This window comes from Colobus angolensis, unplaced genomic scaffold (genome assembly GCF_000951035.1).
Source record: "Colobus angolensis palliatus isolate OR3802 unplaced genomic scaffold, Cang.pa_1.0 Scaffold159, whole genome shotgun sequence".
Taxonomy (NCBI): domain Eukaryota; kingdom Metazoa; phylum Chordata; class Mammalia; order Primates; family Cercopithecidae; genus Colobus; species Colobus angolensis.
Window position 1 is genome coordinate 610,705 of NW_012114699.1, and position 17,849 is coordinate 628,553.

General features: G+C 38.0%; 1 protein-coding gene across 3 annotated transcripts in view; it reads left to right on the forward strand.

Annotated features, from left to right (window-relative positions):
* The first annotated feature begins 570 nt into the window (after positions 1 to 570).
* Positions 571 to 17,849, forward strand: part of SH2D1A (SH2 domain containing 1A) — a 31,145-nt gene continuing 13,866 nt past the window's right edge. For 2 of the 3 annotated variants that reach the window (XM_011936957.1, XM_011936955.1), the window contains exon 1: positions 571 to 1,068. In XM_011936957.1, coding sequence (XP_011792347.1) covers positions 932 to 1,068 — 137 coding nt within the window. In that variant the 5' untranslated portion in view covers positions 571 to 931. The remainder of the gene's footprint in view (positions 1,069 to 17,849) is intronic. The other variant, XM_011936956.1, reaches the window with a different exon arrangement.

The following is a 17,849-nucleotide window of genomic DNA, read 5'->3' on the forward strand; positions in this document are numbered from 1 at the left end:
CGAATGATTCAAAACAGATTTTATGGCCAAAATGCTAAAAGGTGGGCCCTATACACCAAAGGGCACATACAAATCCACATAAAGGCAAAGCACCAGTTAAATGATTCACAGTCTCATTTAAAGCCCATCAAATAGATAAATCTGGAAAATCTTTGGATGTACATTGTGACTTTTGCATCTCAACTAGCACTTTGGGACCTTGGACAAGGTGTTAGGAAAGAAATCAATATTTACTCAGGACCAAGACTTTCAAGATGACTGCGTGAGGTAGAAGGAAGAGGGAGAAGAAGAACTTGCCCAAAGTTCACTGTTCATCTACTATGTCCGATTCTGTAGGAGTCTTCATGGCAATGTTCAGTAATGATTGCATACTGACAGTACTGATAAAACTATCAGTGTTTTGTTCTCAGAGCTTTTGGTCTTTTCATTTTGTTAGTATGTTTTTGCCCTACATGATGGGTCTACGTACCGACAGAGACATGTACAACTTGCCTCTATCATCAACTCCTTACCGGCTAGTTGAGCTAAGTTATTCCTGGTGGCCTCTGAGTAAACTGCAAGAACAGAAGCATTACTAAGCATCTCTGTCTGAGTGCAAGGGTGTGTGTTGGCAGTACAGCCCCAATCTTGCAAAATCCTTCTTCCAGTGTTCCTCCCCGCTCTGTATGAACCCTGTGTTGGGGGGCAGGAGATGGAAGCCCTTGGCAAGCTCGATTGAACTATGCTACTAAATTGCTGAGCTCGTTTTAGTTGAAGTGTGAGAAGGAGGTTTAAGGCAAGTAGACAACATCCTGTTGTTTGGGTGCTTCTCTCTTTTTTGCACATCTGGCTGAACTGGGAGTCAGGTGGTTGACTTGTGCCTGGCTGCAGTAGCAGTGGTATCTCCCTTGTACAGTTCTCCTCCTCGGCCTGCACAAGAGTCCACCAGGCCATGGACGCAGTGGCTGTGTATCATGGCAAAATCAGCAGGGAAACCGGCGAGAAGCTCCTGCTTGCCACTGGGCTGGATGGCAGCTATTTGCTGAGGGACAGTGAGAGCGTGCCAGGAGTGTACTGCCTGTGTGTGCTGTGAGTATGATACAGTGGGCATGGGCCTGCTGAGGGCGTGGGCAGTGGGCAACGGCAGCTGGGGCCAGGGTGGAGGCCAGGGCAGGCAGGGGCGCCTGCATTAGCAGCTCGCCGACGCCTCCTTCATGGTCCACCCTCAAGTCCAGCCCAGGGCCGCGGTGGAACACACTTTCGCCTGAGTCCCTCGCTGGGGATTTCATTCCCTGGGCCTCCTGCTCTCCAGAAGGTCCTCACCAGAGACTTTTGGGGCAGCCGCAGAGAATGCCCTTTCGGGTGGTGAAATGTGGTCTAGAGTTTACCTTCTCTCCGGGAAAGACCCAGGCTCCCCACTTCTATTTTGACCCCTATCCGGTGGTGCCCTGGGAGCCTTACTCTAGCTCTCTTTAAACGACTTTTGAAGTGTCATCCCAAAGGAAGAGCATGACATTCAGGGAGAGGAGACACATTAAGAAACATAGTCAATTACTTTAAGAATGCAATGCCAGTAAAGTCGAGATGCTGAGAGAGGAGGGGGATGTGTATGAGTAAAATCACTTCTCTGGATCTGCTGATGTAGCATCCTTTAGAAAAGTAGTGGGGGGTGGGGAGGGGCAGGGGATTTCAGAAATAGGACCCTTCTTGATAAATGTTAGGACTCACAATAGTCTTAAAGGGAATGGAGGGAAAACACCCTTGTTATGATTCAGCTTTGCCATTTGCCTAGGCATGTCTCAGTCTGAGGCTTCATTTTGAATCAAATTCATCTGCGTCTTTGCTCCAGGGCTCTGGAGTCAGGCAGATCGCAGACTTTGTCCTGTGCTAGTCAGATGTTAGGCTTGTGACCTGGGCAAATTAACCTCTCAGTCCCCTAGTTTTCTTATCCATTGAATAGGTATCATATTACTGCCTACCTCATAGGATTGTAAGATTAAGTACCATAATGCAGTAAAAAAATTAGCACTGGGGCCTGACACCTAGTAAATGTTCAATAAATGTAAGCTATTGGTATTATCATTATACCAAAGATATATTATTATTTTATCCTCCTTTTCAGTTGATTTCTTTTAGGAATCATGGGGGCATTTCTAAGGAAGGACCTAGCTCAAGCATTATTGTCAGCAGGATAAAAAAAAATCCATGAAAACAGCAGCCCTGCATAGTAGGTTCTAGACAGAAACCAAATGAGGTTAAATGCTTGGTAGTAAGTTCAGCATCTGATGATACCCCACAAGAGTTTGAAATACCTTATGGGTCAGTGAAGAAAGATTATCCTGATGCTGGTGCTAGAGGATTTTCGCTGTATATTAGTTTTCAAAAATGGTCAAGCCTTGTTTGTGGCAGCTCTCAGGTCGTGCTAAATACATTTTTCATAAAGGCTTCCAGGGAAATAACGTGGAAGTTATTGAATGTCTTGGGCTTGAATCTTTATGTTTTGCTTATATAATTATTGTCCCCGTGTGGAACCTAGGGAAGGGCAATGAAAATCAGCTAGGATTCTTAGGCTCTTTTCTCATTGAAAGAAGGTGGAGTGAGTGGGTGGGTGAAAGGCGCTGCTTTAGGGAAGCTGACAAAGGAGATAACGTGCTCCTTAACCCAAAGGTGAAAAAGAACGTACAAAACAAGTCTGGGCAGGGGAGGGACAACAGGGTATAGTGAGAGGCAAGATACACCTAAGACTTCAGCCTCACCAGGCTCCTGGCCGTTTCTCAAGCTTCTCAAAAATGCCCCCACTTAGGATTTCTGCGCTTATTGTTCTTTCTGCCAAAAATACCTTCAGTTCACATGTTTGTTCGACTGTCTCCTCCCTCAGAGAGGACTTGCTTGACCACCTATCTAGAACAAGTGCCCTCTCTCTGTCCCTGATACACTCACTCCATCTCTTTATTTTTCTTCAAAGAGCTTTAAACTATCTGATAATTTGCTTGTTTACCTACTTATTGCTGGGCTGTCCTGCAAAAATATAATCTCCATGAGGGCGGAGACATTGTCTCCTTCACCAGGAACACAGGAACACATAATAGGCACTCAGCAGATATTTTTGAATTAACAAACTGTCAAGGCAAATTCTATTCTTTACTGCAAGAAACGGAATGAACATTGAGAGGTTAGGGTGTGGACCCTGGGAAAGTCACTCAAATTCTGTGGGCCTCAGTTTCCGTATTTATAAAACAGGAATAGTAATGTGTATCCTACCTTCTGCAAAAGATTGCCTTAAGTACCATATGCAAGAGAGAAGGACAACTTTAGCCTTTTTCCTATGTAGGCCAGAACCACATGAGGAATTAACTTAGGCAGGTGAGAAATTCTCAAGCATTTAAGTTTTCGCCCAAAGTGAATCTTGCATAAATGCTTTTTTAATGACTCTTAGTTCTCCATGAAAACTGCCTTGTGAAGTAGCGGAAAATACTAGACAAATTGGGAGTTCCCTTACGGTGTCTTTCAAATGGTACACTGGGGACTCAAAGTCTTATGAGACTGTTAGGGTGATAGCCAGAATGTGCTGCAGAGGGAAGATATAAGGATACATTGCCTTTTATCAGTTTCTCAACGTTTTTGAGTTAAGTGTCCCTTTTGACAAATGTAAAAATTTCATTCCCTCTTTTTGGTGCTACACTGTAATTATAAAATCAAATTTTATTTAGAAATAAACCATGTACTCATTTTAAACCAAAACACTTATGCTTATGATATGTAGTTGAAATAACAATATAAGTGGTGTCATGTACACATGGACAACAAGGTATAGCTGACAAACATGCATTGAATGTAGGGTTTACTCAGAATGGTTTCTCATTCTATCTTTTATTTACTCCTATTAACCAAGAAGATTTAATTGAGCTCTAGTTTTTATATTTTTATTGTAGAGATAATACATTTCATATGCCTTTCAAACTGTACTTTAAACTGTACTTTCAAACGATGCTTGCCCTTTTCCCCAGTTCTGAACCTCCTAATCATGGCTTTCAGATACAGCCTTTTCTTCTGCTCTGGTTTAGAAAATTGAACTCCTTCATAAAGCACTAAAGGAGTTTTCCATTTATAGGATTGCTCACCTTCATTTTAAGTCATAAGTTTTTCTTTCAATTACTTTCTCTAAATAAATATAGATTTTTGTATAAGTCTATTAAAAATAGTTCCTTATACCTATTCATTATAGAAAAATTGAAACATATAGACAATAGAAATTAGAGAAACATCTATAGTTTTATTATTTATTTTTTTCTGAGATTAGTTTAATCTTGTTTTTTTTTTTTTTTTCAAATTTTTACATCTACTGAAACATCATGTGTAAACCAATACAAGAAGGTTGATTCAATATGAGGATATGATTTATTTATTTTTGCCTTACTTTCCAGATAATTTTGGGAAAGAAGTCAAGTGAGATAAAACGTTCAACATACGTGTGAAACTAAAGACTAGCTGTAAACTTCAGATAATCATTGTATTAATGAATTAACACTTTTTTTCATATCACAGTGCCTAGACTGTGATCAAAAAGGTGTTTTTTAAAATCAAACCTATCTAGGCCAGGCATGGTGGCTAACGTCTGTAATCCCAGAACTTTGGGAGGCCAAGGCGGGAGGATCACTTGAGGCTGGGAGTTCAAGACCAGCCTGACCAACATGTTGAACCCCCCTCTCTACTAAAAACACAAAAATTAGCCAGACTGGTGGCACACACCTGTAATCCCAGCTACTCGGGAGGCTGAGGCTGAGGCAGGAGAATTGCTTGAACCCTGGAGGCAGAGGTTGCAGTGAGACGAGATCGCCTCACTGGACTTCAGCCTGGGTGACAGAACGAGACCCTGTTGTTGCTAAAAATTAGGTGAATTTTCTTCTATATTTTAATAAGATGAATTGCTTTTTGAGCACGTGTGCTCTTACAATTGTATTCTTACGAGTGACGTATTTGACTACTAAAGAGTTTGATTTTTGTATGTGTCAAAAAAAGTAAGGGAAAACACTAAACTTAGAAAGGATACCTTGCAACAGATCAAGGATTAGTTTGTGTGTGTGTGTGTGTGTGTGTGTGTGTGTATACACAAATTTACATGTGTTAAAAAAGTATGATTGTATTCTTGTATTCTTACAATTGTATACACTTCCCATTTCCCACTTAACATGAAAAAAATACACTCATATATAATGTTCTTAGAGACAACTTTAATATGTTATTTTTAATGGCTGCATGGTAGTCCAGCTAGCTAGTAAACATACCATATTTTGCTTAGCCAGTCACCTACTTTTAGACATTTGACTCATTCCATATTTTTGTTATTATAAATTCCATCAGGATGTATATTTCAGTACATTAAAGTTTCCTTGTATTTATGATTATTTCCTTATAATGAATTTCTGAAGTGGAATTTCTAGGTCAGAAAACATAAACAGCTTAGGATTCTTGATATATACATGATCATGAGATATTTTCCCTAAATGGTTATTCCAATCTACATGCTTACCTGTAATGCATGAGTGCTCGTTTCACTACACCTTCACTAGAAATGGGTATTGTAGTTAAGAAAATTTTCCTTTGACATTTGGCGTGTCATTCTTTATTTTATATTTACACGCTATCTCTTAATTTTTCTCATTTTATATTCCTTTGATTAGTGACTATCATTTTATATGGTTGTTAAGCTGTTGTATTTCCTGACATGATTTGGCGTTTTGTGTATTTTTCTCATTTAACCAGTTGAATCATATTGTTTTTTTTAACACACTGTATTAGTATATATATATAATCTATTAATCCTATTATATATAATATACAATATTCTATTGTATATATAATATACTATATATAATAGGATTATATATATAATAGTATATATAATATATATATACTAATCCTTGATCTGTTGCAAGGTATCTTTTCAAAGTTTGGTGTTTGCCCTTACTTTTTTCGACACATACAAAAATAAAACTTTTTAGTAGTCAAATACGTCACTTGTTTTCTTTGTGTTTGATTTCTTCCTTGGCTAGAAAATCCTTTCCCCTTGCGATATGTAATAAAACTTCACTGCAGTTTTTGTTTTAAATTTATGGTTTTGTTAGTTTACATTTACCTTTTTAATTCCATTTGGAGTTTTATTTTGATGCGGATGAAGGATCTAATTTGATTTTGTTTCCAGATAGGTAACAATTGTCCTAATATAATTTATAAATACAACTTCCATTCTTCATTGATTTGCTAGCCGACTATACCATATATTAAATTCTTATATATAACAGTTACTGTTTCTGGACTATCTATTTGTCTCAATTGATCCATTTATTCGTGCACTGATAGCACTATAGTATGATAATGTTTCAATATATTTTAAAAATTATTTGCTATTCTTATCTGTTGGTTCTTCAAAAATGAAATCTAGAATCATTTTATTAGTTAAAAAAAATCCATTGGACCAAATGTTTTAGCTCTCACATGCAAGTGAGAACACATGATATTTGTCTTCCTGTGCCTGGCTTATTTCACTTCACATAATGACTTCCAGTTCTATTTATATTGCTGCAAATAACAGGATTTCATTCTTTTTAATGGCCAGATAGTATTCAATTGTATATACATAGCACGTTTTCTTTATCCATTCACCTGTTGTTGGACTCTTCCATATCTCAGCTACTGTAAATAGTACTGTGATAAACGTGTCAAGTATCCCTTTGATATATTGATTTCCTTTCCTTTTGGTAGATACCCTGTAGTGGGATTCCTCAGTCATATGGAGGTAGAGAGTAAAATGATAGTTACCAAAGGTTGGGAAGGGTGGAAGGCGATGAAGAGAGGCTGGATAATGGGTACAGACATACAGTTAGACAGAAGAAATGAGTTCTAGTGTTCAGTCGCACAGTAAGGTGACTAGAGTTAACAATATCTTATGTATTTTAAAATAGCTAGAAGAGACTACTTGAAATGTTCTTACACATAGAAATGATAAATATTTGAGGTGATAAATATCCTAAATACCCTGATTTGATTATTATAATGCATACATGTGTTGAAACATCACACTGTACCCCATGAATATGTACAATTACTATGTATTAAAATTTTTTGAAAATACCATTGGAGTTACATTAAATTTATTAATAAACTAAGAACGAATTGTCATCTTTAAATGATTTAGTCTTCCCTTCCCATAACATAAGTCTCTCCATTTATAATTTTTTCCTTTGTATCATCAATCAAGTTTTATAGTTTTCTTTTTGTATGTTTTACACATTTTTGTTATTTCGAGTTATTGTGTGTATGAATGTGTATGCCGATTTTAAATATAAATGGGATCTGTTTCCACTATATTTTCTGTTTCATAGGAAAGCTACTGATTTTATGTTCTGTTCTTGTATTTATCCAGTGTACTGAATGCTCTTATTAATGCAGATAGTATTTTTTTAAAGTTTATTCCCTTTGTTTTTTTAGATACATCAAGTTTCTTTTCACCGAGGTACATATGTGCTCTCACATTTCTTCCCTTCTCACCCTCAATGTAGACAGCTATTGGGGAAGTTCTGACTGCCCAGTAGGATTGTTTGATGGTGATAAGAGGAGAACTAATTTAAAATATTTAAAATAATTAGCTCAAAAAATAGTTTATTTCCATAGTTGGCATTCTTCTGGACATCTCTGCCTTTGTTTGCTACTTATCTGATGGAAGATTTGGAAGAAGAAATGCTGTTATAATTCTTTAGCGTCAAGGACACATAGTGAAGTCATTTGACATATATGTCTTTAGATAAAAGCATAATTATCTTTTTGTCCTTTAAGTTTTAAAGGTACAACTGGGAATAATGTGCCTGTCAAACAACTGAACTGGAGAAATGGGGGAGGAGCAGTGATGAAATAAAATTCCAGTTTATCAGTTGCACTAAGGGGGAACAGTGTGGCAAAGAACTTGAAATTATAACTTAACTTCATTTAGTGAGAAATTACAACTGACATTTAGTTTTTGAATTCCACTGGATATGTGCCTTGGTGCCACATTTATCTTCATGATAACTTAGGCCACCAACATTGTTTTCGATTTCCTGAATACAATCCAGTGGTAAAGTGAGCCTGAAAACCAGCCTAGGATTAAGTTTGCCACATATAAACCACCAAATGGATAATTCATGGCAAATAAGCCAAGTACTGACTCCGGCTGACAATGTAAAATTTAAGTTGCAAGATTAGTCTGAAGATGTCATTTAGCTTAAGCACAGGGGTAGTCTGGGTTGATCTCTTGGGCTCTCCCCACCTGGCCTCTTCCCTTCAGCTCCCTCCACTGCCCTCCTTCTCTGGGTGGACAGCTCCAGCTCCATGTCCAAGCAGATTCCCTCCCTTTTGAGAATTGTGCTTTTGGAATTGTGTTAAAGACCAATTTGTTAATACATTCCCTCTAGTATAAGAGAGGGGCAGCACAGAATGGTGGTTAAGAGCCCAGATCTTCCAGCCAGATCTCTGGGTGTGCATCCCAGCTCTGACCCTTAACTAGCTATTTTACCTTGGGCAAGGTTACTTTAACTTTCTGTGCTTCAGGTTTCTTACTTGTAAAACGGCAGATGGTGATAATGAGAGTACTTACCTCACAGGGTTGTTATGACGATTATGACATGAGTTAATATTTGTAAAGTTAACATGTAATATGTGTTTTTTTTATTTTTTTATTTTTAATTTTTTAGACGGAGTCTCGCTCTGTCACCCAGGTTGGAGTGCAGTGGCACGATCTCTGCTCACTGCATGCTCCCTCACCTCCCGGGTTCATGCCACTCTCCTGCCTCAGCCTCCCAAGTAGCTGGGACTACAGGCACCCGCCCCCATGCCGGGCTAATTTTTTTGTATTTTTAGTAGAGACGGGGTTTCACCATGTTCGCCAGGATGGTCTCAATCTCCTGACCTCGTGATCTGCCCGCCTCCGCCTCCCAAAGTGCTGGGATTACAGGCGTGAGCCACTGCGCCCAGTCGTGTTTTTAAATGTAAATAAAAGCTCTATAAATAATTGTAATACAAAGTTAGACCCACATAAGTATACATAAATAAAACTTGATATGAAAGTTCGGGGGAAGAAGTGATTATATTTATTTTCATGACTCATCAAAATATCAGATAGTTTTACCATCAGACTTGAAGTTGAATGACTTTCAACTGTTTCAAAAATTAAAATTCTCTCTGAAAGAATAAAGTTTGGGCCATTGGAAGTTTGGAAAGCTCTTGAATCAGAGTACAGTCTCAAAAATAATGGCTTTGTGTGGGATACTATTCCTCTGGATATAAAAGTTCTGAAACATTTGTTAAAAATCATTATAGTAGGCTGAGCGCAGTGGCTCACGCCTGTAATCCCAGCACTTTGTGAGGCCGAGGCGGGCAGATCACGAGGTCAGGAGATTGAGACCATCCTGGCGAACACGGTGAAACCCTGTCTCTACTAAAAATGCAAGAAATTAACCGGGCGTGGTGGCGGGCGCCTGTAGTCCCAGCTACTTGGGAGGCTGAGGCAGGAGAATGGCGTAAACCTGGGAGGCGGAGCTTGCAGTGAGCTGAGATCCGGCCACTGCACTCCAGCCTGGGCGACAGAGCAAGACTCCGTCTCAAAAAAAAAAAAAAAAAAAAAGAAACCTTCAAGAATACAATACATTGTTTTTAACTATAGCTGCCATGTTGTACAATAGATCTCTTGAACTTCTTCCTCCTAACCTAAATTTTTTATCCTTTGACCCAAATTTCCCAATCCCCACCCTGCACGCCCCTACCAGCCCCTGGTAGCCACCCATCATTCTACTCTTGGCTTGTATTAGTTCAACTTTTTAAGATCCCGTGTATACCTGAGACTACACAGTATTTGTTTCTCTGTGCATAGCTTATTTCACTTTACATACTGTCCTCTATATTCATCTACCTTGTTGCAAATGACAAGATTTCCTTTGTGTTTAAGGCTGAATAGTATTCCATTGTGTATATACACCACATTTTCTTTATCCATTCATCTGTTGACAGACACGTAGGTTGATTGCATTATGTCTTGGCTATTGTGAATAATGCTGCAATATACATGAAAGTGCAGATTTCTCCTTGACATGATGATTTCATTTCCTTTTGATATATACCCAGCAGTGGGATTGCTGGATCATATGGTGGTTCTATCTTTAATTTTTTGAAGAACTTTCATACCATTTTTTATAATGGCTGTACTAATTTATATTCCTACCAACAGTGTGCAAGGGTTCCCTTCTCTCTGCATCCTCTCTTGTCTTATTTTTGATAATAGGCATTCTAACAGGTGTGAAATGATATCTCATTGTGGTTTCATTTGCATTTTTCTGATGATTAGTGAGGTTGAGCATTTTTTCACTTACCTGTTTGTCATTTGTATATTTTCTTTTGAGAAATGTCTATTCTGGTCCTTTGCCCATTTTTAAATGGGATTATTTGTTTTCTTTCTATTGAGTAATTTGAGTTTCTTATATATTTTGGACATTAACCCCTTATCATATATATGGTTTGCAAATATGTTCTCCCATTCTGTAGGTTGTCTCTTCATTCTGTTGATTGTTTCCTTTGCTGTTCAGAAGCTTTTTAGTTTGTTGTAATCCCATTTATCTATTTACGCTTTTGACGTCTGTGCTTTTGGGGTTATACCTAAAAACAATTCCCCTATTTTGAGTAATTATTCCTTATTTAGGGGTACTTAGGTTAGTTCAATGTTTTCATAATTAAAATAGGGCTAGTATGAAAATCTTTGTCAAATTGCTTTTTCCTCTTGACTTGTTTCCTTGGAGTGTATGAAGATAAGCAAGGTTATGCAGTCAAAAATATGTATAGTTTTATAGCTCTTATTATATAACTTGCTCTTATTATGTAACTAGTGATTTTCCATGGACAGGGACAGAGTATGTTTTGTTTGAAAAGGCATGTTCAATATTTTAGTTTAATTTTATATTACAAAAGTACTGGTTTATAATGGAAGCTATAGAAAATAAAACTAAGAAATATTATTGGGGAAGAAAGGAAAAAATGGTTCAGAAACACTGTCCTATGAAGACTGAAATGACTGACAAACCTTCAGCTTATACTAAAATAAAATTGCATTCTTTTTTTTTTTTTTTTTTTTTAGTTTTTTTATTTTTTTTTATTATACTTTAAGTTCAAGGGTACATGTGCATAACGTGCAGGTTTGTTACATATGTATACTTGTGCAATGTTGGTGTGCTGCACCCATCAACTCGTCAGCACCCATCAATTCATCATTTATATCAGGTATAACTCCCCAATGCAATCCCTCCCCCCTCCCCCCTCCCCATGATAAGCCCAGTGTGTGATGTTCCCCTTCCCGAGTCCAAGTGATCTCATTGTTCAGTTCCCACCTATGAGTGAGAACATGCGGTGTTTGGTTTTCTCTTCTTGTGATAGTTTGCTAAGAATGATGGTTTCCAGCTGCATCCATGTCCCAGAAAGGACGCAAACTCATCCTTTTTTATGGCTGCATAGTATTCCATGGTGTATATGTGCCACCATGGCATAATTTAAGAAAATTGCATTCTTAAAGCATAGACTGAATGACTACGGAGGAGGTGGCACAGAAGTACCCTGGGCAGGTGGAAGAAGCCCGATTGACATCAGGGAAGTTGCCATCAATATTCCCAATGAGATGTGGGCATTCTCTTTGCATTTTAATCAGTCCTTCTGTAACTTTAATGTTCACACAAATCACCTGGGCATCTTATTAAAATCCAGATTCTGATTTAACAGGTCCCGGTGGGGGCCGAGAGTCTACATTTCTAACAAGCTCCCAGGTGATGTTGATGCTGTTATCCTGGGAATGCAATTTGAGTTGCACTGTTTTAGATCTCTTCCATGTATGACATATTATAGTAAGAGTTGACTACATGGGATCCTTGGTCAGTTACTTCAGTAACTTGAAAGTGAAAGATATAAACTGCTGCCCTATTTGAGGAGTGAGAAAATTTTGCTCATTCAGAAATCGGAGGGGTTGTGGGGAGAAACAAATTGTTAATATTAGATGAGTTAATCATGAGAAGTTTTATGTACCATTGACACCAGGTTGTTCAGAAACTGAAGGAGGTAGGAACTTTTGAAGTGGTACTCAGGTTCCTGCTGCTTAACTGAAAGTGAGATAAGATCAGATTCGTTAGGAAATGATTCTCAAAACAGACTCATTTACTTTGGCTAAATACGTCTGAATGATAGTAGGGAGATAGAATCGTTGCATTTTTTAGAGACCCACTGTTTTAGAAAGTGGAAAACTTGTTGCTTACCATTCTGCTTATTTTGTTGCTGAGATTTTAAATAATGAATATCCACATCACCCTTATGATACTGAATTATTGCCATTAATCGTTTCTCATAGGGAAAATGGAACTGACAACCTATGCTGTTTCACTGCTTCCATCTCCATTTTGCTATATGGCTTTAAGAAAATCACTTAAAGGCTTACGTTGAGTTCCCATGGTAAAAAATGGAAATCAAAGCTCTTGCCTTATTCCCCATAGAGTACTTGCTGAAGTTAGTGGGCTTTGAAGTAGATTTCAAGTGTTTAAAAAGACAGAAGACTTTAACATTGTAATATTGTATATTTATTCAGCATATTATATATAGGCATATATCAAGCTATTTTATATATGATCTAAATATTCTGGCAATCCTTCGTAAAAAATAAAACATCATATAATCCACATCAGTAGTTAAATTGACCTTTTGTTCAGTGTCATGAATCAAGTAAATCTGAATAGTGTGTTTCAGATATTTTTTGCCCTTTAGGTAATCAGTCCTGATGGATATTGATGAAAGATGTAGTAATTTTTTTTTTTTTTTTTTTGAGATGGAGTCTCACTCTTGTCGCACAGGTTAGAGTGCAATAGCACGATCTCAGCTCACTGTAACTTCCACTTCCTGGATTCAAGTGAATCTCCTGCTCCAGCCTCCTGAGTAGCTGGGATTACAGGCGTCCACCACCACACATGGCTAATTTTTGTATTTTTAGTAGAGATGGGGTTTCACCATGTTGGTCAGGCTGGTCTCGAACTCCTGACCTCAGGTGATCCACCCACCTTAGCCTCCCAAAGTAAAGTACTGGGATTACAGACGTAAGTCTAATTTAATTCACGTATTTAAATACTTTTATTTCCAAAGGAGGTTAATGGTAAATGTGATCATCAAGTCAAGCATGACCTTCTGCTTGTAAACACATTGATTTTAACCAGAGTTCAGTGCGTGTCCTGGCTAGGTGTGGTGGTTCACACCTGTAATCCTACCATCTGGGAGGCCTAGGTGGGAGGATAGCTTGAGGCCAGGAGTTCAAGACCATTGTGGTCAACAGAGCAAGACCCTGTCTCTGCAAAAACTAAACTAAACCAAAAAAAAAAAAAAAAAAAAATTAGCCAGGCACAGCAATGTACACCTGTAGTGGCAGCTACTCAGGAGGCTAAGGCAGGAGGATCGCTTAATCCCAGGAGAGTAAGCTATGATCACCCTGCTGTACTCCAGCCTGGGTGACAGAGCAATACACCATTAAAAAAAATTTAAAAAAAGCACGTATCCTAACCAAAGATCTCTATTGACTCAAACTTGTGCCCAAGAATAGCAATCAGAAAGTTTATTAAATAAATGATTTAGATTCACATTCAATTGATTCACAATAGATTTAGATTCACATTCAAAATCTGAAACAATTCATTATAAAGTTTACCTTACTGTTTTATGAGGTAAAATTTATTAGGCAAATTAAGTGGCATTACTATATATACTAAAATATAACAAATAATCTATATCAGTACAGTGTGGGGATCAGGAACTGGGGATCTAGAAATGGGCCTGATTCAAATCCCATTTTGCTTCTTAATCTCTAGTCTGATTTTGGTTACTTAACATATCAAAGTCTCAGTTTCCTCATCTATAAAATAAATATTACAATATAAACCTAATAGGATTTTTGTGGGGTCCAAAGGAGATAATGCATGTACTATAAACTTAACTTTTTTTCCTCCTAAATTCACATGTTTAAACCCTTACCTCCAATATGCTTGTATTTGGAGATAGGACCTCTAGGACGTAATTAAGGTTAAATGAGATCATAAGGATGGGGCTGTAATCTGATAGACTTGGTGACCTTATGAGAAAAGGAAGAATGCATGTACAAAGAAGAGGTCATATGAGCACACAGCAAGAAGGTGGCTGCCTACAAGCCAAGAGAAGAGGCTTCAGAATGAAACTTACCTTACTGGCACCTTGATCTTGGACTTCCCAGTCTCCAGAATTGTGAGAAATAAATTTCTGTTGTTTAAGCCACCCTGTCTATGGTATCTTGTTACGGCAGCCTGAACAGACCAATACAGATTTTGGTACTGAGAAGAGGAGTACTGCTGTAACAAATACCTAAAAATGTGGAAGTGGCCTTAGAACTAGGTAATGAGTAGAGACTGGGGAAGTTTTAAGGTGTATTCTAGAAAAAAGCATAGATGGCTGTGAGCAGAATGTTGGTAGAACTATTTATTCTGATGAGGTCTCAGATGGAAATCAGGAAGATGTTACTGCAAACTGGGAGAAAGTTGTTCCTTGTTGTAAATGGTAAAGAACCTGACTGAACTGTGTTCTAGTATTTTGAAGAAGGTAGAATTTGTTGAGTAAAAAATTTGACTATTTATCTGAGGAGATTTCTAAGCAAAATGTTGAAGGAGTGGCTCAGTTCCTCCTGACTGCTTATGGTAAAATACAAAAGGAGAGAGATGAAGAAGGAATTGTTAAGCAAAAAGGAACTTGAACTTAAACATTTGGAAAATTCTGAGTCTTTATGTATTGCAATAAATGAGGAAGCTTGTGCTGGAGACAACACTAGGGTGTGGCTGGATTATCTGTCACTCCTTAAGATTGCTTATGATATTAACCAGCCATCTCAGCAGAAGTCAGGAATAGAGTTTGGATAAAAGCAGCAGAAATATTACCAGTTTGGACCAAAGAGAACAGGACAGTATGGTATAGTTATTTGGCTGCAAACATGGTTTATCCTTCAAGAAAAAGGGAAGAACGACCCTGAGGTGATTCAGAGATCACCAGGGCTGCCATTCCTACTATAGGCCCAGAGTGCACAGGCCTGGAGGCCAAGGCTGCCTCTACCTTGGTTTCAAAAAGTGAGACTGACATCCAACAGAGCCACATGGGTGGGGCCATCACCCTAGCCAAAGGATGTGGCCACCTTACAGAGCTGTGGGGGTGATGCTGCTTTCCCAGTGAACCAAGGGCAGAGTATTGAATCAAAGAGGATTATTCTTGAGCCTTAAGAGCTAATGGAGTTTGCCTGGCTAGATTTTGGACTTGCTTGGGACCTGTGACCCCCTTATTTCTTCCAATTTCTCCCTTTGGAATGGGAATGTCTATCGTCTTCCTGTAGCGCCATTATATTTTGGAAGCACATAGCTTGTCTGGTTTCATAGTTTCACAACTGGAAATAAATTTTGCCTCAAGATAAATAATACTGCTAGTCTAACCCACATCTAATTTTATTTAGATGAAACTTTGGACTTTAGATTTTAAGTTGATGCTAGAATTAGTTAATTTATTTTGAGGCCATTGGGATGGTATAAGTGTGAGAAGGACATGAGTTTTGGGGGTCAACAGTGGAATGATGTAGACTGAATTGTGTTCCCCCATAATATGTTTAAGCTCTAACCTCCAACATGACTGTAATTGGAGATAGGGGATAATTAAAGTTAAATGAGGTCATAAGGGTGGGGCTCTAATATGATAGGATTGGGGGCCTTATTACAACAGAAAAGGCTGTGTGAGCACACAGCAAGAGGTCAGCTACTCGCAAGGCAAGAGAAGAGGGCTCAAAATGAAACTTATGTTGCTGGCACATCGATCTTGGACTTTCCAGCCTCCAGAACAGTGAGAAAGTAAATTTCTTTTATTTATGCCATTCAAGGTATGGTATTTTGTTATGGCAGCCAAACAGATTAATACAGAAAGTAAAACTCTTGGCATGTAGTAGAAATCAATTAGACAGATATGCAATATAGATATGAACTGAGTAATGGGAGGGAATATTTGCCCCATTTAAAAGGATAAGCTGCTTTTAGGAAAATAAAGTTACAGCTAAGGCACTTTGGAGATAGTCCTAGTTTACAGCATTTTAGAGTTGCTCTTCCACAAAAATATAACAAAAACAAGCAGCACTTGTTTTGAATTCATATTTTTTTACTATTACTTCATTTATAATATATTATAGAGTAATATAGTAATACAGTCATGTGCAATATAGCAACATTTTCCTTAATGATGAACAGCATATACAATGGTGATCCCATAAGATTATAATGGAGCTGAAAAATTCCTATCACCTACTGATGTTGTAGCCATTGTAATGCCACAGCACAGTGAATTACTTATGTATTTGTGATGACACTGGTATAAACAAACCGACTGTGCTGTCAGCTGTATAAAAGTATAGCACAGGCCAGGTGTGATGGCTCACATCTGTAATCCCAGAACTTTGGGAGGCTGAGGCAGGTGGATCACCTGAGATCAGGAGTTCAAGACCAGCCTGACCAATATAGTGAAACCCCATCTGTACTAAAAACACAAAAATTAGCCAGGCATGGTGGCATGCACCTGTAGCCTCAGCTACTTGGGAGGCTGAAACAGGAGGATTGTGTGAACCCGGGAGGCGGAGGTTGCAGTGAGCTGAGATTGCGCCACTGCACTCCAGCCTGGGCAATACAGCGAGACTCTATCTCAAAAAAAGAAAAAAACAAATAGAAAAAAGAAAAAAATGTATAGCACAATTATATACAGTACACAATAATTGATAATGATAACAAATTACTGTGTTACTGGTTTATATATTTACTGTACCCTAGAACTTAGAACTGTAGATTTTAAAATCTACTCCTACTTATATAAAAAATGTTAGCTGTAAAACAGCCTTGGGCAGGTCCCTCAGGAGGTAATCCAGAAGAAGGCATTGTTATCATAGGAGATGACAGCTCCCTGTGTGTGACTGCACCTGAAGATCCTGCAGTGGGATAAGATGTAGAGGTGGAAGACAGTGATACTGATGATCCTGATCCTTTGTAGGCCTAGGCTAATGTGTCTATTTGTGTTTTAGTTTTTCTAAAAAAAGTTTAAATAGCAAAGAATACATAAAATAAAAAATTTAAAAACAGAGAAAAGCTTATGGAATAAGGATATAAAGAAAAACAGTTTCGTACAGCTGTACAATGTGTTTGTGTTTTAAGCAAAGTGTTATAAAAGAGTCAAAAAGTTTAAAAAGTTTAAGAGTTTATAAAGTAAAAGAATGGAATCTAAGGGTAATTTATTATTGAAGAAATTTTTTTTTTTTTTTTTTTTTTTTTTGAGACAGAGTCTCGCTCCATCACCCAGGCTGGAGTGCAGTGGCGTGATCTCATCTCACTGCAACCTCCACCTCCTGAGTTCAAACGATTCTCCTGCCTCAGTGCCTCAGCCTCCCAAGTAGCTGGGACTACAGGTGTGTGCCACCATGCCCAGCTGATTTTTTGTATTTTTAGTAGAGATGGGGTTTCATTGTGTTAGCCAGGATGGTCTCGATCTCCTGACCTCATGATCCGGGAAATATAAATATTTTAAAATAAATTTAGTGTTGCCTAAGTTTACAGTGTTGATAACATTCTAGTAGTGTAATGTCCTAGGCCTTCACATTAACTCACCACTCACTCATTGACTTACCCAGAGTAACTTCCAGTCCTGCAAGTTCCATTCATGGTAAGTACTCTCAACAGGTATACCATTCTTTATCTTTTTTTTTTATTTATTTATTTATTTTTATTATACTTTAA